This window comes from Dendrobates tinctorius, unplaced genomic scaffold (genome assembly GCF_039654945.1).
Source record: "Dendrobates tinctorius isolate UK_male_01 unplaced genomic scaffold, ASM3965494v1 ptg000189l, whole genome shotgun sequence".
Classification (NCBI taxonomy): domain Eukaryota; kingdom Metazoa; phylum Chordata; class Amphibia; order Anura; family Dendrobatidae; genus Dendrobates; species Dendrobates tinctorius.
Window position 1 is genome coordinate 2,164,700 of NW_027361856.1, and position 22,801 is coordinate 2,187,500.

General features: G+C 46.8%; 1 protein-coding gene across 2 annotated transcripts in view; it reads right to left on the bottom strand.

Annotated features, from left to right (window-relative positions):
- The window catches only part of ZFYVE26 (zinc finger FYVE-type containing 26), a 217,620-nt gene that overhangs the window by 75,543 nt on the left and 119,276 nt on the right, over positions 1-22,801 (bottom strand). For both annotated transcript variants that reach the window (XM_073552265.1, XM_073552264.1), the window contains exons 25-27: positions 11,077-11,323; positions 2,002-2,100; positions 866-1,032 (exon numbers count right to left, since the gene is read on the bottom strand). In XM_073552265.1, the coding sequence (XP_073408366.1) occupies positions 866-1,032; positions 2,002-2,100; positions 11,077-11,323 (513 nt within the window). The remainder of the gene's footprint in view (positions 1-865; positions 1,033-2,001; positions 2,101-11,076; positions 11,324-22,801) is intronic.

The window sequence follows — 22,801 nt, forward strand, 5'->3', positions numbered from 1 at the left end:
TTCCCCTTTTTTTCCAGTCGATCCTGTGGATGTTTCATCATTTGTACTTTATTCTGCAATATTGAAGTGTATAGTAAAAATAATGGTCTCCTATGATGGTTGAACATCTCAGGAGAATTATCATGGCGGGTACAGGAGTCTCCAGCCGGTCCATAACTGTCATGGTAACCCATCAGCTCACCACGATCGTGTTGTTTAAATGCTTTCAGTGAGGGACAGCAGGGTTTAAGCTTACAGCAGCGATTGGTGGTAGCTTTTTAAGAACAGATATCAGCTACTTAACACAGTATGCAAATGTCTTCTCTGAAGCAGGCCCAGCTCCTGAGCCTGCTGAAAACACCCTGACATGCTCCATGACAAACATATCTATCATGGAGTGTTAAAGGGTTGGGAATAAAAGGTTTATGTGAATTCATTATTGTATTGAATTTGTTTTGGCTACTAGCTACTATTTACCGTAATTTTCTTTTCTAAGACGCACTTTTTCCTCCAAAAAATTTGGTGGGTGTGTCTTATAGTCTGGATGTTTCTGCTGTGGATGAGGATGAAGTGGGGGTGCGGCAGATGAGCGGGTCACAGGAGGCAGGAGCTGGCTGCTGCGGCTAACCCTGTGCCTCATATTAAATAGAAATGAATATTCACTGCTACCCGCACCCATAGTCCCTCCCAACTCTATGCCCTGAAGCCGGCATCGAGAGGTGGGAGGGACTACGGGCATGTGGAGCAGTGAATATTCATTTCTCTTTAATAACAGGCACACTGTAGCAGCAGCAGCCGCCGGTTTCTGCAGTGGCTGGGTGATCATGAAACAAGATGGAGTAACAATGTCGCTCTGTGAAGAAATGAGAAGTGTGGCCATTCTTACCATGGTGAAGCGCTCATTCTTACAGACCATGCAGGTGACTTCAGTTTCATCTGGTATCCATTGCGTTTTTGCTGGAGGTTTGTCTGGAGGTATGAACTCTGGAGAAGACCTGTTCCTCCTGTGGACTTTATCCGGATGACCTGCTGGAGACTGCAACCGAGATCGATCTGAACCCGAAAGGACAATGATAAATGTCAGATACTTGGACCGTGAAATACTGAGCCAGAAATGTTAGCGTGCCCTGAGCCTAAAAAGCATCTTCACGTAAAAATGCACAAACCTATGCAATGACTGCAAACTAAAGCCTCCTCCATACACTTTAGACAGCTGCCGGCCTAACGATGGTTTGGTCGATCATTCGACTGGCAGTTCTCTTACCTTGCTATCCCCAGGAACACCCGTTCTGCACAGTGCTCCTGTGTTTTTTACGAGAGCATAGCCGCCAGACATCCTCAGGGAACAAAAGATTAGGCAGTTCAAAAACAGAGATGCCGAATCTTTATCTCCCCCGACAATGATCTGTCGGGGCCCTATATGAACATTAGGCTAACGTCTGTCAAACCCATCGAAAACAGTGGTTTTGTTCAACGTTAGCCTAATGTGTAAGGGGACCTTAAAGGGAACCTGTCACCTTAGAAAACACTATTTACCTGCAGATATAATGTTAAAAAGCGTTACACTGCTGAAAATTAACTTATTCCCTCCCGGGCACTGCCAGCTTTCAGTCATGGGGCGATGCAGAGAGGGCTTATTGTCACTCGCAGAATTGCTCACAATACTGTGTGAACAGCAGCTGTATGTACACCCCAACACTTTGACAGTTTGATAAGCACATGTGCCATGCACTACAAGCTGCCAAATAAAAATGTTGCGACATGCTTACAGACGCCAATAACAGTGTAGCGATCAGTGCTGTGAGGGATGACAATAACCGCTTCCTGTATCACCCCCATGACTGAAAGCTGGCGAGTCTCAGGAGGGAGTTAATTTCTCCCAGTAGCTGCTCTTTTATAATGGTGGCCAGTCAGCATTGTAACCTTATTTACCTGCAATTTAACAGCACAGCAGCTAAATAGCCTTTTACAAGGTGAAATATTTCCTTTAAAGTACCATCAATTAAATGCCAAAATTCTTACCCACATAAGGTGAATTAGTCAGCTCCGCAGTGGAGGGTAGCATTACTTGTTCTGGATCTGCAGGCTGACTGCTGCTTTCTGGAACTCGACTCACAGAATCTGGAGAAATGAATTCAATTTATCAATGCAAATGCTACCACCTGCTACAGCTACGTGAATGGAGTAATACAGGAAATCGGCCAGATAAATGTTTCTTTCTCGTTCATAGCATTGGAGATGCAGAAGCATGGTATAGGCCCAGCCACTAGGCAGGAAAAAAATTAAGTGTTGGCTCTGCATGGCGGGCTATAACCTCTTAAACACTAGACATCTCAGTTTTTGTCTAGTTTCTTTAATAGGCCTGCATCAGGTCTGCTGCATTTTTGCACTATACTTTCATTTTGTGAGGTGGTGCCAATTTCCCCTACTTCTCTTCTTTTATAGTCCAGAAAGGCCACAGGGGGAGCACCACATTAGTAAAACATCCCAGTATCTCCACTACTGCGTGAGGCCACAAAAAGGTAGTGACACTGGAGTGCCCTCCGGTAAAGGACAGGTGAGTATTCCAACATCCTCCCCTCTAATTTCCACAGTGGAAATTTTATGTGTAGTCGATCTGTGGGTAGCATTCAGTTTTAGGTTTTCTGCTTCCTTTATATTAATCCTCGGAAATCCTCTGCTCCAGTGTTCCAGTACACCGCTTCTCTGAAGCTGATAACGATTATTTCTAAAGAACTTTCTTCTTTTGTATGGGTTCCCTTGCCACTATTGCCAGTCACAAAATCTTAAACATTCTTTTAGATACCCCCCAGCAGTCTCGAATGTGAACAGGGTCTACTGAAGTTCCAAGCTTCTGCGGGGACTTGGCCACAACTGCTGTTAACCTGGCCCCACGATCATCTCGTCACTTCAGAGAGAGGCAGCATCATTATAATGTCCCGAACGTTGATTTTCAGGAGGAAGAAGGATTTATCACTATTAGTATGCCAAGCTGTCCCCCAGCATGCTAAATCTTAATGAGGGACAGTGAAGTATACTTTCCTCGCTAACGTTGAGTCATCCTCACCGTCTAGAATGGTTGACAATGATGGCACTTGGTGTTTTTTCTTAATTTTGTCCTGCTTGCCAAAGAAACAGGAGGCTTCTGAGAAGCATGTCCTCCTCCAATGGTTCCTCAGGGGTGCACTAGAGTCACAACCTTTTCTTTATCCAACATGGAATCCTGAAGTGAGTAAGTAGATTGCTACAGTTGTGCTTTCGGCTGGCCAAGTAGATTGCCGCAAATGTACTTTCCTAATCACAGGCTTCCCTGAACTGCTAACAGCAGGAGCATGCAGCGCCTCTAAAAAGCTCAGAGATCCTTTTCTTCCTCTGTGGAGGAACCAATTCCTTAGTAATCATCCAGAGCTACTACTTTGCTACTATCTGATGCAGCATCCCTTGGTGACGCACTGGATAAGTAGATTGACACTACTCAAAGCGGATTTCATAGTGGCGGACAACAAATTACACCCATTTTTGCTGCTGCTTAAGACAGGTAGGTTTTCTATTCACCAGGTGTGTCAGCTATACTGTGGCCCAATTTCTTCAACCTCTCAACAAAATTTTGCTACTCTACGAGACTTCCTAGGAGTCTGCATGAGTAGCTGCCAATTAAAATCGCTAAATAGACTGTTAGTTGCTGCTTCGTTTGTCGAAGATCTTGGACCATACATTCAACAAAGTCTTCAGATTAGTTAAAATGCCATAATAAAACCATCAATTTTCTCAGCCATCCAGAATTTTCTTGTTTCTTTCCATTAATCTATTTCTATCAGGAATGACAAGAGAGTCCTTTAGTTCCTTCTAGCCTAACGGACTCGCATAGCATTCTCATGCGGAACAGCTTTGACCTTCACCTGGAGGATATCCTCAGCAACAGGTTTTTTACCCCCACTAGAGCCTTACTCTCAAAATAGTTTAAGAATGGAAGTTTTTCCTCCTGGAGAGAGATTTGGACAGAGCCTGTGGACAGTACAGAGCCTGTGTCTGAGAAGTAGTATATGTGGGTTACACTCTGAAGCAGATTATTTACCTCTTTTATTCAGAGGACTCAACTGGACCATCCACATTTCTTCCAATCTATCCATGTCCTCAAGGGCGGCCTTGCTGGCTCGACAGATCGCTACAGTTAAGAAGTTTTCATACAGAACTGTATTGGTAGCTGCGCTTCAGGAAGAGTGACTTGTTACCGTCTGATAACTCTCATGAAATAAACACTGTTCTATTCCCTGTGGACAGTACTCAATGCCAGATTTGTTGACCTCAGTCTCGCCAAAACTCCTAGAGTCCCTATCACAAGAGAATTCTCCACTTAAATACCACATATGCTGAACACAGTCTATCCCAACGATCTACTGGTAGTGGCCACATATAGAGACCATTCCGAAGCAAGGAATTACTAGCATTCACCTTGGCATCCTCATGAGTTGCATGTTTTTCTGTCCACAAGCTAGTGCTTCTTCCTTCACTCTAAAGTGTCCAAGATGAGAGGATGTCAAATCTGCCTTCTCATGTTAATCCTGGTCTTTGCTTTAGAGATCACCACATATTCCCAATTCTATGCTTGTTCTATCTTACAATCAATTCTGTCTTTATGACTTGGGTCAGTGAAATCAGTTATCCGCATCTTGTTCTAAACCTGTACGGTTCTCATAAGGTGGGGTTCTACCATCAGACATGTCAAAAGAGCTCCTGTCAACTGGTATAGAAGGGTTAATGTTTTACCTCTCTTCCACATCTTGGTGGGGGGAGAATGGAGCGGCAGGGAGGGGGGGAATGGCGTGGCGGGGAGGATTTGTTACTGTGTGAGGAGGCCTTCTTTATGTGGACGGGGAGGGCCTGTAGCTATGGAGGGTGGGGTTGTTGCTACAGACGGCATGTTTTTAGTAGAGTAGGAGGAAACGACCAGTTCTCATTTCAATGCCATAACACCCCCCCTTAGACGTTTTGTTCAGAATATCTAGAAAAACGTGCAAACTGGTGACATAAAGTAAATTACTTATTGTCACAATTCTGCAGCCCAGATATGCACTGAGATTATGTGAAAAGCCCGGACAACCCTTTTAACTAGCCTTATAGTCTGGTATTCAAGGTTTCATACTTGATCCAGTACTTTCTTACATCATATGCAATGTTTTGAGGTTCTGCAAAAAACGGAGTTATGGGTACATGATAAACTGTGTTCATTATGACCTGTTTACAGAGGGGGCAGTGGGTGCAAATATCTAAATGAGAATTGCTTCTTATACCATTTACAGACAATGTAGTCACAGAATAATTAACAGAATTGTTTTGCTCACAAGTGTGCATTCTTTTTTCCGAGCGCTTGTTATTTGGTGGGCCTGGTCTTTCACTGGTGATCTGATAATCTGACTTTGGGCGTTGAAACCGCTACAACACAACTGACTTGCCCTTCCCTACAATAGGCAGGTGTCGACTGATTGAGATGGATACAGGTAAAGTCAAGCTTCATTTCAATTACCTTGAATGGGGGGGGGGGGATTCCTTATTTTCTAGCCCTATCCATCTTGCTCCCCCCTTCCCCCCAAACTCATCTAGGCTGTCAAATACATGGTGAGGTGCAAAGTTCCTGTTGACATGTCTGTAGTCACCAGGCTTCCGCACTTGTGTGTAGTTTCCAGGTTTTTGGTAACCTTCCGCCCTTTTTTTCATTTTGGTGGAGGGTTCCCAACATGCCTCAATTTGTGTCTCTTCTCAGTCTCAAGCATACAGATTAGCTGTCAGTCCCCCTAGGCCCGCAATCATTTGTGGTGCACACTGGTCATTTCATTGGGAGAATTTTCCAACTCAGGTCTCTTCCCTTCCCCTTTCTCTCTCATGTTCTGTGGAGGGCATTCTAGTGATCCTGTTGGCTCCAGACTGACATTGCCGAGCCTTGTATTCCAACCTGGTTCATTTGATTGCCGGTGCTCCGCGGCCTCCACCTCTCCTTTTTAATCTAATTTTCAGGGTCCATGATTCTACCCATCCTTAGTGACTGTGAAAGCCAAGATTCTCAATTTCAAGGTTGTGTATTTCTTCAGGGGGTTGACACCAGTGTACCTTATTATCAGTGCCTTTTGGAACACTAGAACCTTATCCTTTTATGTTTGTGCTTGATATTCTCCCTTCGAGTTGCTTTGCAATGTCTTTAACAGACTTCCTTCCTGGTGGGTCGCCATCTAGTGAGGACCACTGCTATTAACGGGACCTCCAAGTTACATGCACTCTTCTGAAGATTTCCGTTCCTTGTTCTCAATCGAGGCAGGGTTATCTACCGTTATAAGAAGCCTTCTTTCCCAAAGGGTAGTTCTTTTCATATTCCGTATATAACATGATGCTTCTCTTCTGTTCTCCTTTCCACTTTCGGAGAGCTCTCACCACAGCCTGGTTTGAGCATGGCTTGTCAGTTATTTTATCAGTTAAAGAAGCCATTAAACTTTCAGGCTCTCGTTTTGTGACCCCCCCCCCCCCGACAGGGTGCAGTGTATTTTTAAGTTTTTCTAGTGACTTTGGTCTGCAAGGAAATTCACAGCTCCATGGGTGGAGCCGCTTCTTCTCACTTTTACTTATTCACAAGGGCGGTTGTGGTCTTTCAGATGTTAAGTTCTAAGGCATTTATCCGTAAGGTCAGCAACACTGCCAATGCCTCTCTCAAAGCCAGTGCGGGTTATAAGGTGCTGCGAACTGAAAATATTCTAGGTGGGTCTTTGTTACTGCCCACCCTTTGGGACAACTGTAGGACATCCCATGGTGCTGTATAACCAAATGCTATTAACAAGAAAAAATAATTTTTGTACTTTTAGTGAAATCCCTCTTCCATTGAATACATGGGGGGGAGACACACAAAAGCCACCATGTTGTCTATGTTTCTTCCTCAGGTCAATTGAGATTGCTTTTCAGCAGAGTTGTCTTCCCTGGGTTTAGGTCATGTTGGTTAATGCTTGTTACTTGTTACATATTTTGTTTTCTCACTCTTACTGCTTTTGGCCTAAAACTGAGCAGCGAAGAGATGATCATTCAAAAGAGATAGCATAGCATCACGGTGCAGAAACAACAATATTTTTCTACCTAATGTAAGCCTCAGTGGTGGGGCCTATACCATGGTGGAGTTTCCTCAAGTGTATTCATTGAAAAAGAGATTTTACGCCAAGAATAAAAATACAATTTTCTGTAAGGCTGAACATGACAAGTTCTGAATGGTGTAGACACAGTTCCTTGGTTAGGGTTACATGGAGCATTTCCTACACAAACTTCTACAAACCTGCTCACATGTTATCATGCAAATCCACCGACAGTTTTAACATGTTCTGTGCCAAAGATCACGACAATGCAGCTCAATAATCGCAGCTGGCCTGGCTTCAGCAGAGAACAGGAATTTTAAGAGTAACCTTGCTCAAGGAAGGAAAACTTTTTGGGCAAGCAGAGCTCCATAAATCTGAATATTCAGTTAGTTTTGCGGGTAAAATGAGACCACGGCAGATTGGTGCATACTTTGTCAAGCTTGGGAAGCTCTTGGGCCATTTCGTATGGGAGATGTTACAATAACAATCGCTTATGGAGGTCCTTTACTAAAAGAGTCTGTCAGATGACAATTTCCCTTTAGGATGGCTGTCTGCAATGGGCGTCAGTTTGTTTATGGATCTCCAAGACATCATCAAGATAGCAGCAAGAAAATCAGTTTCTTTCATTTAAATGAATCATTCCTTGAAGCTCCTTCCAGATTAATGGTAACTTCTGCATCAAATTTTTTCCAAGTGTGAATTTACCTGACTAGTAAAATGTGTTGGCCTATAAATGAGAATTTGGAAGAAAAGACTTGTCGAAATTCAATAATAGTATGATGGATAATGGATTTTCTACATGATGCAATCAATTTAACAGAGGGAAGAGAAGCCTGAAAACAAAAAAGGTGCAACCTGGTATTCTATATTTTAGCTTAAAACATAAAAAAAAACAAAGTGAGACTGAAAAAATTGAAAGAACAAATTGGCAACGGAAAGGTAAACCTAGAAGATGCCAGATATAAAATACACAGTTGTACAACTAGCGCCAGACATGCTCGTGTCCAGTATGCCGCCATACTTGCAGTGGCTTGCGAAAGTATTCACCCTCTCTTGGCTTTTTAGCTATTTTGTTACATTACATCCTGTGTGTAAATATTTCTGTAATCCGATTTGTGTGTAATGCATCAGCACAAAATAGTCTAAGTTGGTGAAGTGAGAAAAATATAGGAATAAATCACATTTATGGGCTTAAATAACTAAAAAGTTGGCATGTGCATACCAGTGGGGGAAAAAGGTATGTAGTAGGCATGCAATTGTGCAAGTTCTCCCACTTAAAAAGATGAGAGAGGCCTATAATTGACATCATAACACAACTATGAGTCAAAATGAGAAAAATCTAGAAAATCACCTTGTCTGATTTGGCAAGACAAGATTAATTTTGCAAATTATGGTGGAAAATAAGTTTCTCCTATGCCTCATTGGGGGACACAGGACCATGGGTGTTATGCTGCTGCCACTAGGAGGACACTAAGTGAACACAGAAAGATTAACTCTTTCTCTGCAGTATACACCCTCCTGCTGGATCAAATTGAACCAGTTATTGCTTAGTGTCTGTAGGAGGCACTTGGTTTTGGCTTCAGATCCCAACTTTTTTATTTTCCCTTTTGATTTTTCTGTAAATTTTTATTTTGTAACTGAATGAAGGAAGCGACAGATCCTTTCAAGGGTCCGATCTCCCCCGAATCATCAACAGGCGAGAACGCGGAGTGTCGCCTCCCCGTACCCTCTAATGCGACTGGGTCATGCCTGAGCTCACTTTAGGGGCGACGGTTCCTTCACGGTCCCGATCTCCCCATACCAGCAGCAGGCGAGCACATGGAGTCACCCCTATGTATCCTCTCCTGGAGCCAGGCCTATAGCCGGACAACGTGCCCTGTTCCAAGGATATAGAGAGGCCCCCACCATGGTGTCCGTGCAGCCCCCATTGCATCACCACTGATTGAAAGAGGATGATGGAAGGAGGCAAAAAGTCCCTCTCCTCCCCCCTGGCTAAGGGGATGGTGGATTGAGGGGGCGTTCAATGACCAGCAACACCGCAGCTCCAGCTCTGCTACATCACCTGGTCTGTGAGTATGACTGCGGCTGGCACCACCCAGATGCAGAAGGGGTCCTTGTCCTTGGGGGAAGGGGGGTGGTGTCCTGGTGTCCAGCGGTGTTTTACACCGTTTTTGGGCCCTATCGGTTTGCGCCCCTGCCTGCGTTCATTTCCGACAGGCTTCATAAATTTAGTCCCCGGCTTCCAGTAGGCCTAGGCTGCGATTTGCTTGGCACCACCCATGCTTCTGGCACTTCTCGTCCTAAACGAGAGGCCCCCTTCTGCTCTCGGCGGCCATTTTCCTACACCTCAGAGCAGGATTGGGGAGCCTGCTTACTGACAGCAGGGACACACAGAACAGCAGCACTGACAGAAGCGCTGCATGGAGTGAGGACACAGACACCTTCCCTGGGGACACGAGCAGGACCTGGGTAAGCTAAATCCTCTGGAGCTGAGAGCTTAACCCCTTCTCAGCACATGCTATACACTTTCTCTATAACTTTCAAGGGTACACTAGGTCTCCATCTAAGGAGTCCAAAAAGGATAACAAAACACACTGTTTTTTGCCTCAAGTACCACTTGCAATACTGCCCTGCTCTGGTCACAATACACCACGAAGACGGAGGAGATCTCCAATCACCAACATAAAAGACCGAGGGGATCTCCAAACACCACCATGAAGACTGAGGGGATCTCCAAACACCACCATGAAGACCAAGGGGATCCCCAAACAAGTCAGGGATAAAGTTGTTGAGAAGTACAAGTCAGGGTTGGGCTATAAAAAAAAATCCCAATCTCTGATGATCCCAAGGAGCACCATCAAATCCATTATTATCAAATGGAAAGAACAAGGTAACACAACAAACCTGCTAAGAGATTGCGCCCCCAAAACGCTTAGCCCGGGCAAGAAGAGCATTAATTGGAGAGGCAACACAGAGACAAAAGGTAATGCTGAAGGAGCTGCAGAGTTCCCAAGCACAGAATCGAGTATCTGTGAATACAACCACAAGCTGTACACTCCATAGAGATGGCTTTTATGAAAGAGTGGCTAGAAAAAGTGTTTACTTACACAAAAAAATGTAAAGCTTGTCTTGAGTTTTGGCATGTGAGAGACTCCCCAAACATATGGAGGAAGGTGCAGAGGTCAAATAAGACCAAAATTTAATTTTGGCCAACAAGGAAAACGGCAAAAACCAACACAGCTCATCACCCCAAGAACACCATCCCCAAAGTGAACCATGGTGGTGGCAGCATCATGCTGTGGAGATTTTTTTTGGCAGCAGATACAAGGCCAATGGATGGTGTGAAATACAGGGACATATTTGAGCAAAACTTGTTTCAGTCTGTCAGTGATTTGAGTCTGGGTTCACCTTCCAATAAGACAATGACCCAAAGCATATTGCTAAAGCAACACTTGAGTGGTTTAAGGGGAAACCTGTAAATGTTTTGGAGTGACCTAGTCAAAGCCCAGAACTTAAACCAATTGAGAATCTGTGGTCACACTTGAAGATTGCTGTTACAGAGGAACCTTTCTAACTTGAAGGAGCTGGAGCAGTTTTGCCTTGATGAATGGGCAAAAATCCCAATGGCAAGATGTGGAAAGCAACATAGACACTTATTTAAAGTGACTTGCAGCTGTAATTTCCACAAAAGGAGGCTCTACAAAGTACTGAGTTTAGGGGGTGAATAGTTATACACACTGAAGTTTTCAGTAAATTTATCCTACTTGTTTATTGCTTCACAATAAAAATAAAACAAAATGTTCTCAATTGTAGGCATTTTCTTTACATGAATTGATACAAACCCTCAAAAAATATATGAAATTCCAGGTTGTACAGTAGCAAAACACAAAAAATGTAAAGTGAGGGTTAATACTTAATACAAGCCACTGTATATCATCAGGATAATTTATCCCAGCGGGTTCCCAAATGATTCACAAAAGTAGAAACTAACCAGTGCGTTTTTCTCTGAAAGAGAACGGGATGTCTAAGGCTTTGCTAGCATAAGTGCACAGCAACGTGTCCACATCTTCAACTGAAAAGGTGAAATCTGGCTCAATAAGAAGCTGCTGCAAGGTCTTTATGGCAACCGATACCCACTCTATCTTCATGTTCATTAGCAACTGCTCGACTATCAGTAACGGGCTGGACATGAGATGTTCATAGTCCGAATGAGCCAACTCAGGAAGTGCCAGTAATACCTGAAAGAAAGTGGTTAGCCTTTAAGAAGTCATATTAGGCAACAGAGTTAAGAGCAGCTACAATCAACATTTACAACTGTGCTGGACCTACAAATGCCATGGTTTTAGAAGCTGGATATTTGGTTTAAATGGATTTTCCCAGGGAAAAAAAAAAAAAAAAAAAACATTATTGAGCTTTAATCCCTATCAGCCAGAAGAATACAGGGAGGGGATCATTCACTTTGTACTGTTAATTGTTGGTTGTCCTAGGGCTAACCCCTTCACGACCTTGGGATTTTCAGTTTTCGCTTTTCCCTCCCTTTTTCCCCAAAGCCAAAACCTTTTATTTTTCTGTCAATAATGATAAGTGAGGGCTTGCTTTTTGCAGGACAAGTTGCACTTTTGAACAGCAGCATTGATTTTACTATATCGTGCACTGGAAAACAGGGAAAGATGCGATTAAATTGCAAAAACAAAGTGCAATTCCACAATTTTTTTTTCCCCCTATGTTCACTATATGCTAAAACTGACCAGACATTATGATTTCCCAGGTCATTACGAGTTCACAGATACCAAACATATAAAAGGTTCTTTTCAATTTACAGGAAAGATATATATCTTTGTACCGTGTTAGCCAGTAGATAGAAGAATATTTAGAATTGAGAGTCCTCAGTGGTTGATACCTTTTAATGGCTAACTGAAAAGACGGTAATAAATTGCAAGCTTTCGAGACTACGCAGGTCCAGCCTGATGAAGAGACCTGGGTAGTCTCGAAAGCTTGCAATTTGTTACCATCTTTTCAGTTTGCCATTAAAAGGTATCAACCACTGAGGACTCTCAATTCTAAATATTCTTTTTAATTTAGGCAGTGAAAAAAATAAAATAATGTTTGTTAAAAAAACAAAAAAAACAAAAACACACCATTATCCGAGACTTGTAGCATCTCCATTTTTCAGAATCTGGTGAGGTCTTATTTTTCCATGCCGTGGTGCCTTTTATTTCTACCAATTTGGGATAGATATGTTTTGATCTCCTGCTATTTCATTTTATTCCAATGTTGCGGTGACCAAAATAAAAACGTAATTCTGGAGTTTTGATTTTTTTCTCGTTACGCAGTTTACTGATCGGATTAATTTACTTTATGTTATGATAGATCGGGCGATTCCGAACCCAGCGATACCAAACGTATATATTTTTTTTAATTTTTTTTATTCTGAATAGGGCAAAAGAGGGATTTTGGGTTCTTACCGTAAAATCTTTTTCTTGGAGCCTTCATTGGGGGACACAGATTACCATAGGTGCATGCTGCTGCTGCTAGGAGGCTGACACTATGCAAAACAAAAAACTTAGCTCCTCCCCGGGAGTATACACCCACCGACAGGCACCAAGTACCTCAGTTGGTGAGAAAGTAGTAGGAGAAGCAACCAAAAAATATCAACATATGTACTAACCCAACAAGGGACTCGAAGACCCAACACGGTACAACTTAAACAGGGAGGGTGCTGTGTCCCCCAATGAAGGCTCCAAGAAAGAGATTTTACGGTAAGAACCCAAAATCCCTCTTTTTTTATCGCCTTATTGGGTGGACACAGATTACCATGGGACATTCTAAAGCAGTCCCGAGGATGGGAACAGCCATAAAGGAACGAAAGAAGGAAGGGCTCATGTCGGTCGATGTGCTACCGCCGCCTGCAGAACCTTCCTACCAAGAGCTGCATCAGACGAGGCCTGGGTATGAACCCTATAGAACCTCGCAAAGGTGTGCAAAGACGACCAGGTCGCAGCTCTGCAAAGTTGTAAGGCCGAAGCCTGGTGTCGCAAAGCCCAAGAAGCCACTACGGCCCGGGTGGAGTGGGCTCTCACTCCCGGAGGGGGCCGTTTTTCCTGAAGTCGGTAGGCCTTCAGAATGGTAGAACGAATCCAGCGAGCAATCGTGGATTTGGATGCCGGAAGCCCTTTCCGGCGACCTTCAGAGATGACAAGCAGGGAATCGGATTGGCGAAAAGAAGCGGTCCTGGCAAGGTAGACACACAAGGCTCTCACTACATCCAGTTTGTGGAGCGACTTTTCCAGAGGATGAGCAGGCGCAGGACAAAATGATGGAAGGACGATATCTTCGTTAATGTGAAAGGGGGATACCACCTTTGGAAGGAAGGAAGGAACTGGCCTCAGAACGACCTTGTCTTGGTGGAGGATTAGGTATGGGGAACGACAGGATAAAGCCGCCAGCTCAGAAACACTCCTGGTGGATGTAATGGCGATTAGAAAAGCCACCTTCCATGAGAGAAGGGACAGAGGAATGTCATAGATTGGTTCGAACGGCGCCTTTTGGAGAGCGCCAAGAACGAGATCCCACGGATCTATCGGAGAATGATGAGGAGGAGCCACATGGGCGACTCCTTGGAGAAAAGTCTTCACCTGCGGTAAGGAAGCCAGATCCTTCTGGAAGAGGATTGCCAGGGCAGACACCTGACCTTTGAGGGTACTGAGAGACAGGCCCGCATCCAAACCGGACTGGAGGAAGCCAAGTATGGATGGAATGGAGAACGACAATGGAAAAACATCGTTATCATCACACCAACGGAAAAATGCCTTCCAGTACCTATGGTAAATGCGGGAGGAGGCTGGCTTCCTAGCTCTTGATCATGGTTTGAATGACCCGGCTGGAAAACCCTGATTCTCTCAGAATTGCGGCCTCAACGGCCATGCCATTAAACTCAGAGACTGAGAATTCTGGTGGTAAGGGGGCCTTGTGAGAGAAGATCTGGACGGTCTGGAAGCCTCCAGGGGATGTCCGCGAGCATGTTCACCAACTCCACGTACCAAGGACGTCTTGGCCAGTCTGGAGCCACCAGAATGACTGGGATGCCCTCTGACGTTATCTTTTTGACCACCCTTGGGATTAGGGCAAGGGGAGGAAACAGGTAAGGCAGTTGGAACTGGGACCACGGAATTACCAGGGCGTCGCAACCGACGGCTAGAGGATCCCTGGACCTGGCTACAAAGAGAAACTTTGTTGTTCATCCGAGATGCCATGAGATCGACGTTCGGGGTGCCCCAACGCTGGCATATCTGATTGAAGACTGTGGGATGAAGGGACCATTAGCCTGACGCTAGACCCTGGCGACTTAAGAAGTCGGCTGCCCAATTCTCCACCCCTGGAATGTGAATGGCGGAGATCGCCGGAACGTAACGCTCTGCCCCACGCAGTATCCTTGCCACTTCAGACATTACCTGCCTGCTGTGAGTACCGCCCTGGTGGTTTATGTACGCCACGGCCGTGGCGTTGTCTGCCTGAATGCGGACTGGTTTGCCTACGAGGAGAGGCTGCCAACGAAGGAGAGCAAGGAAGATTGCTCTGATCTCCAGAAGGTTGATGGGAAGAAGAGCCTCCTGGGCGTTCCAGCTCCCTTGGGCCGTTTTCCGATGGTAAACCGCCCCCCATCCCAGGAGACTGGCATCGGTGGTGATGACTTGCCACTGAGGCAGAAGAAAGGACTGACGCCGGCAAAGTCCACCAAGTCAGCGATTGTCTGACTCTGAGCGGAAGGAGAATGGGGCGGTCCAGAGAAAACGAAGTCTTGTCCCAGACTGAAAGGAGGAACAGCTGGAGAGGGCGAGAGTGAAATTGTGCGAAAGGCACTGCTTCCATGGAAGCTATCATCTTCCCCAGGACCCTCATGCAGGACCGAAGGGGCATGATCCTCGAGCGTTTTAGGGATCGGATTCCCTTGCAAAGGGTTGAAAACTTGTCCCTCGGTAGAAACACCCGGGCTACATTCGTGTCGAATTCCATGCCCGGTCAGACGCTGGGTAGGGTGCAGGATGGACTTCTGCTTGTTGACTATCCATCCGAGAGCATCCAGGGTTATCTGAAGACTTTGAAGACAGTCTTGGGGGATGAGCCCTTGATCAGGAGATCGTCCAGATAAGGGATGATGAGAATCCCCCTGGATCGAAGGATGGCCATGACTGTTGCCATTACTTTCGTAAAGACACGGGGAGCGAAGGCCAGGCCGAAGGGAAGGACCGCGAACTGATAGTGATTGTCCTGAATCGCAAAGCGGAGGAATCTCTTATGTTGCAGACAAATAGGGATGTGGAGGTAGGCATCCTGTATGTCGACAGAGCAGAGGAACTCTCCGGGTTCCATCGAGGCTATTACCGAGCGCAGGGACTCCATCTTGAAGTGGAGGACCCTCACATGGCGGTTGAGCAACTTGAGAACCAAAATTGGACGAAGAGAGCCGTCTTTTTTCGGGACTACGAAGAGATTTGAGTAGAACCATGAAAACCGCTCGTTTGAAGGAACGGGGACGACAACCCCGGCGGAAAGAAGGGAGGAGACGGCCTGAAGGAACCCTGGAATCTGGGACCGCTGTCTTGGGGGTCGAGACAGGAAGAAGCAACTATTTGTGAGGGAAGAAAATTCGATTTTGTAACCGGAAGTGGTGATTTCCCTGACCCAAGTGTCGTCGACAACAGACAGCCAAGCGTCCTTGAAAAAGGAAAGTCTGCCTCCCACCCTGGAAGAATTTCCAGGTGGGGGTGACCCGTCACTTAGAGGAAAATCTGCCGGACCAGGAGCCTGAAGACCTGGTGGGCTGGTCTCTTGACCTCCAGCGGGGAGCGGGTTTATATGATGGTTTCCTCCGGTCCCTGGAAGCGGAGGGCTGGTCCTGCTGGGATGAACCTTCTGTGGAAGCGAAGAGGCGAAAGGACCTAAACGGCCGAGCAGCCTTTTTGTTGAAAAACCTTCTAGGCCGGGACTGAGGAAGAGAGGTACTTTTACCACCAGTGGCATCCGAAATTATCTGATCCAGCTTGGCGCCAAAGAGCCTAGAGCCGTAAAAAGCCAGGTTGGTGAGCGACTTTTTAGAGGTGGTGTCCGCACTCCACGACTTCAACCAAAGGATGCGGCGTATGGCTACTATGATGCTGCTAGCTCTTGCTACACACCCAGCCGCGTCCAAGGAGGCGGCCAAAAGGTATTTACCTGAATGATTAATTTGATCTGCCAAATCTGCCAGCTCGTCCTGAGGTGCTGCCGCTAAGATGCCCTTGAGAAGAATTTTTCCCCAAGCTGAAATAACCTTGGCCACCCAGGCGGAGGCGAAAATAGGATAGAGGGAGGCGCAGGATGCCTCAAAAATTGACTTAGCCAGAGATTCTATTTGCCTGTCCATCGGATCTTTAAGCGAAGCTCCGTCCGGGAGGGATAGAAAAGTCTTAGAGGAAAGATGGGAAACTGGAGGATGTACCTCAGGAGCTTTGGTCCATTTCGTGACTAGATCCGCCTCGAAGGGATATAGCACATCTAAGTACTTGCGGCCTGAAAAACGTTTCTCAGGGTGTTCACAGTGATTGGTTAAGGAGGTGTCGAACTCCTTGTGATTAGGAAAGGTTCGAGGGGGAGGCCTCGCTCGCTTAAAAGAGACAGAGCATTCCTGAGGAGGTGCCTTATCTTCCTTTATTTTGAGAGTTTGGAAGATAGCTGATATGAGACTATCTACCATGTCCCGAGTTCTAGCCATGTTGTCCGCCTCTGAGTCAGATCCGGATTGGGAATCATCGTCTGACCTATGGTCTGCTGATGAGGGAGACGAGGAGCGTAGCCTGGGTGAAGCAGAAGAACCTTGCGAGCTGGAAGAAGAGCCAGACAGAGCCCACTTCCTAGAATCTCTACCTGGCCTGTCTGCTTGAAGGTCGCGGTCGGGTGCAGGCGACTCACTGTGAGGGGCGATCGGCGCACAGGTGGCTGTAGATAGCTGAGGTAACCGTTCTAAGACCTGGACCAGAGACTGAGAGACTTTAGTCAAATCAGAGACTGACTGAGATATTGCAACGGCCCACTTAGAGTGTGGCGTGCTCTCATTTCGGGACTCGGAGTGCTCCTGGGGGGGGGGGGGGGGCAGACATGGCGGAAGGGCAGCAAGACGGGCAGAAAGGAGATGACTGACCTGATGCCCACTTCTTTTTACAGCGCGCGCAGGCGTAGTGAATAGCGGTGGGTCTGGAACAGAGAGCCCTTGCAGAGTTGGGCATAAGTCTATGCGGCAGTAGCACTAAGCTAACAGGGAACTGCCGTGGGAAGCTAAGCTAGCGTCAAACTATAGCAGTGCTGAGCCTACCGAGGTTCAGATGCAGAGCAAACACCTTGTGTCCCCCAAGAAGAGATCCGGAGAAGGGAGAGAAAGTGATCTCAGAAATGCCAGAAAAACGCTAGCGGTGGGCGGAGCTTAACGGCTGAGCCGCGTGATTGGATGAAGACAGAGGGGGGGCGCGGCTAGAGGGAGAGACTGATGGCGCTGAAGAGAAAGCAGCCCCGTGATGGGCTGAAAAAGGCGCGAATAAAGCGCGCGCAGAGAGGAGGAAGAAGCTTTGCCAAAGTGAAAGTGAAAGTTAAAGCGCTTCTCCCCCTGAGGCTAATGTCGGACGGCGTACCCGGCGCGCGCGATGCTGCAGACATATGAAAGAAGGTAACTGCTGCCCGCCGAGAAGAAACACCGGTGAACTCCCTCAGAGCAGAGCGATGGCAGGGGAGACGCGCGCCCGGGGGACAAGGGGGCGGGAAATTCAAACCGGCTATTATAGGAGCCAGTCCTGAAAACTGCCATGTGAACAGAACGCAGGGTGGAAGACTCAAACAGGGGCCAAGCTCCCCCAGTGACTGCTACTAGATGCCTGTGTCACGCTGCGGTACTGAGGGGGTCAGCATAGGTCCAGGTGAATGCGGGGCTGTAGGGGACATTCAGACAGCTTACCTGATGTCCCTGAGGATGGTGACCGTAGGGGCCCACGAATAGAGAGCAGGCCGCTGGGCGCGAAAACCGGATTACTTACCGGTAATACTCTTTTGTAGAGTCCACGACAGCACCCACTGAGAGAGGGGATCCGCCCCAGGAACAGGAAACCTACAGAGAGATAAATGGGGCGGTCACCCTCGCTCCCTCAGTTTGTATTACCGAGAACAACGGAGGAACCGCCATACATGTTTTAGTCATTTTGTTTGGGCGATTCATATATCTTACCCCTATAGCCTTTACATTCGCTAAGTTTAATCATATATTAAATTCTAATTACAATCTCCACCACCAAAGGAGACCCATGTGTGAAAAAATTTTTTACGGGAGGGAAGTGAGCGGGTGCTGTCGTGGACTCTACAAGAGAGTATTACCGGTAAGTAATCCGGTTTTTCCTCTTCGCCACGACAGCACCCACTGAGAGATTTACAGAGATAATCACTTGGGAGGGCACACCGTGTTAAGGACCGATCTACCAAAGGTCAAATCCTCTGTAGAGGACAAATCTAGTCTATAGTGACTATAGAAGGTAGATGGAGAAAACCAGGTTGCAGCCTTACATATTTGTTCAATTGGGACGTTTGCTCTCTCGGCCCAGGAGGATGATATGGCTCTGGTAGAGTGTGCCTTAATCCCCAGCGGAGGGTCTTCTCCTTTTGCCAAATATGCCATTGTGATCGCATCTCTAATCCACCTGGATAATGTGCCTGTTGTAACTCCAGACCCCTTTCTGTTGCCCTGGAAGGAGACAAAAAGAGACCTACTCTGCCTCCAGGCACTGGTCCTATCAAGGTAGGCTAGTACAGCTCTCCTCACATCTAAGGTGTGATATTTCACCTCGTCCTGGTTTGACGGGTTCTCATAGAAGGAAGGTAGGCATATCTCCTGAGACCTATGAAATTTAGTTGCCCGTTTGGGAAGGTAGGACGGGTCTGTCTTCAAAATCAGTCTGTCTCGTGTTATTGACAGGAACGGAGGGTCTACTGATAGAGCATGAAGATCACTTACTCTTCTAGCTGATACTAAAGCTACTAGTGTAGCAGTTTTCAATGAGAGGCACTTCACTGATGCCGACTTTATGGGCTCAAACGGGGCCTGAGTAAAGGCATCCAAAACCAGAGTAAGGTTCCATGCCGGAAGCCGAGGAATATGCACCGGTTCTGATCGTTGACAAGCTGAAACAAAACGGTTTACCCATCTATTTGCTGCCACGTTATAGTTAAATAGGGCTCCTAGGGCCGATATATGGACCTTTAGAGTATTAACTGAAAGGCCCAATTCTCGGCCTCTTTGAAGAAACTCTAAGATGGGCGTAATGGGTACTTCACCGGCTAGCTCTGCTGGGTGAAAGGCCAGGAATTTTCTCCACACCTTAGCGTATATTCTTGTAGTAGACTCTTTCCTACTTTGTAGCAGGGTATTAATCAGGTTTTCCGAAAAGCCCTTCTGCTTCAATAGTTCCCTTTCAAATTCCAGGCCGCTAGGTGTAGGGATTTGGCCTGTGGATGGTAGCAGGGTCCCTGCGAGAGAAGATCCTGGTGCAGCGGCAGGATCCACGGGTCGGTTATTGACATGGCTCTCAGCCATGAAAACCACGGCCTTTTGGGCCAAAACGGGGCTATCAAGATGACCCTCGCCCTCTCTTGTCTTATTTTCCTGACTACTGTTGGAAGTAGAACCATTGGAGGGAAGGCATAGGCTAGCCTGAATGCCCAGGGTGCTTGGAGGGCATTTAGAATGTCTGGGTTGTCTGACCTGTAGAGCGAAGCGAACTTCTTTACGCGTCTGTTGGCTCTGGTGGCAAACAGGTCTATCTCTGGTCTGCCCCATTCTGTCGCTACTGTCTCGAAGACGTGCCTGCTGAGGACCCACTCGCCCTGATATAGGACCTGGCGACTGAGATAGTCTGCTTGAGAGTTGTCTACTCCTCTTATGTGGAGTGCCGACAAGGAGTGAAGATGTACCTCGGCTATCTCTAGGATCTCTTCCGCGATAGACATCAACGGTCCCGACCGCGTACCTCCCTGTCGGTTTATATAGGCCACTGCGGTGGTATTGTCTGTCTGGATTCTCACATGGGTTCCTCTTAACTGCGGGAGAAATTGAGATATCGCATAGTAAATTGCTTTTAGCTCCTTTACATTAGAGGAGGTTTCTATCTCATGTTTACGCCACTGGCCTTGTATCATGTGCTCCTCCAGGTGGGCCCCCCAACCCAAGGGGCTAGCATCCGTGGTGAGCACCTTGGAGGGAGTTACCCACCATTGCACTCCCTTAGACAAATTGGTAGGATTTAACCACCACTTTAGGGATTTAACAACTTCTGGCGATAGGGACATCCTCCCTTCCAACCACCCCTGCAGTCTCTCTGTTTCCTGCAGAATAGCCCACTGTAGTGTTCTAGAGTGGAACTGGGCCCATTGCACCGCTGGGATGCACGATATCAGGGACCCCAGCAAGGACATACCCTGTCTCAATGATATTACGGGTCTTCCTGTAGTATTCTGTATCTTGATTATGGCCACTGCTTTAGCGTCTGGTAGAAACCACTTCTGACTTACAGAATCTACTTGCAGGCCTAGGAACCTCTGACAGGTAACTGGTTCTAGTCTGGACTTCTCCCAGTTGATTAGCCACCCTAGCGTTTGTAGGGATGAGATAATCTTAGCCATTCTTGTTTTGCACTGAGAAACAGAATTCCCTACTACGAGCAGGTCGTCCAAGTAAAGGACCACTAGTGTGTCATTCAGCCTTACATACGACATCACTTCCAGCATCAATTTGGTAAATACCCGAGGAGCCATGGATAGCCCGAATGGCATTGCCACAAACTGGAAATGCTGAATCCGACCCTTGAACCAAACCGCTACCCGCAGGAACTTCTGGTGCTCTCGGTATATGGGTAGATGGTAATAGGCATCCTTTAGGTCCAAGACTGCCATGTAACACCTGGGAAACAAAAGTTTTATTGCAGAATTTATTGACTCCATCTTAAATGGCCTCAGCCTTAAGAAGGTATTAAGCTTCTTTAAATTTATTATGGTCCTAAAAGAGCCATCTGGTTTTGGGACTAAAAATAGAGGAGAATAAAAGCCCATTCCTTCTTCGTCCTCTGGGACCTCTATGAGGACCTGTTTAGTTAGTAATACTGCAATCTCCATCTCCAGTGCTTCCTGCTGTATCTGGGACTTCATGGAAGTCAATAGGAAGAAGTTCGGTGGATGCCGAACAAATTCTAGTTTTAGGCCCGATGAGACGATATCAATGGCCCATGGGTTCGATGTTACCTTCCCCCATTGGTGGCTGAATTCCAGTAGTCTGCCACCTACCGGTGTACTGGTATTAGCGGAACCTGTCTCCTCTGAAGGGACGCTTCCCAAATAGATTGCCCCTCTGTTTGGGGTCCTTATTTCCCCAGCAATCCTGGGGTTTAAAGTCTTTTTGCCAAACGGCGGCTTTCTGTAGGACCTCCTATTAAAGGGAATATACGGGTTAGGAAAACCTTTTTTTCTCTCTCCCGCTTTTGTTAAAATCTCGTCCAGTTCCGTGCCAAATAGGTACTTACCCTGGCAGGGTATAGCACACAGTTTAGTTTTTGTCTGCGTGTCCCCTTTCCACCCCTTCAACCATAAGGCCCGCCGGCCCGCATTGGTTAGCCCTGCTGCTCTAGCCGATAAACGGAGAGAGTCCGCTGAGGAATCGGAGAGGAAGGCCGCTGCTCCTTTAATGAGGGGCATAGAGGACAGGAGTTTATTCCTGGCCACTCCGTTTTTCATATTGTCCTCTAGGTCATTCAGCCATACCAACATTGATCTTGCTGTGCACGTGGCTGCTATTGCGGGCTTAAAAGCTGCCGTACATGCTTCCCAGGATCGTTTAAGGAGTATATCGGTCTTACGATCTAATGAGTCAGCCAAAGTTCCTGAATCCTCTACCGGCAGGGAGGATCTACGAGAGGTAGAGGCCACCGCCGCATCCACTTTGGGGGCTCTCGACCAAGCTGTCAATTCCTCATTGTCAAATGGATATTTACGCTTTGACGTTAAGGGGAGGAAGGTTCTCTGCCCCTGTTTTTCCCACTCCCTTTTCACCAGCTTTTTTATAGCTGGGACCACTGGGAATGCTCGGACCTTTCTACGGGAAATGCCTGCAAACATTATGTCTTGTGGAGTCTTGGGGTCCTTACTCTCTGGTAGCCCCATGGTATTTCGGACAGACTTAACTAAGTTACTGACGCTGTCCGTAGGGAAACACACCTGCTCCTCGTCCTCTGAGGAAGGGTATTCCTGGGATCTATCAGAGTCAAGTTCCCCGGATTCTGACGGCGACTTTGACGCCGGCGAAGCTCCTCCTCTCGGTGAACTTATCTGTCTCACGGAGGAGTGACCCCCCAGACTACTGGAGCTGCCCAAGGCCCGTAGCTCTTCCCTAATTATCGCTCGGATATCCTCTTTCTTCCGTGAGGATTCCTCCTGTAAGGCCTCCTCAATACACGCTTGGCATAATCTTTTAGGGTGGCCGTCTGGGAGGGGCTGAGAACATAAGGCACACTCTCTATTTTTCGCCTTCTCTGTTCTTTTGGCCTAAAAAAGGGGGGTATGGACCAGAAAAAAGAAGGCCATCAGCTATTTATTCTGACTAAAAACACTCACCCGTGAGTCTCGTCAGCAAACTACCGGCTGCGGGGTCCGCGCCT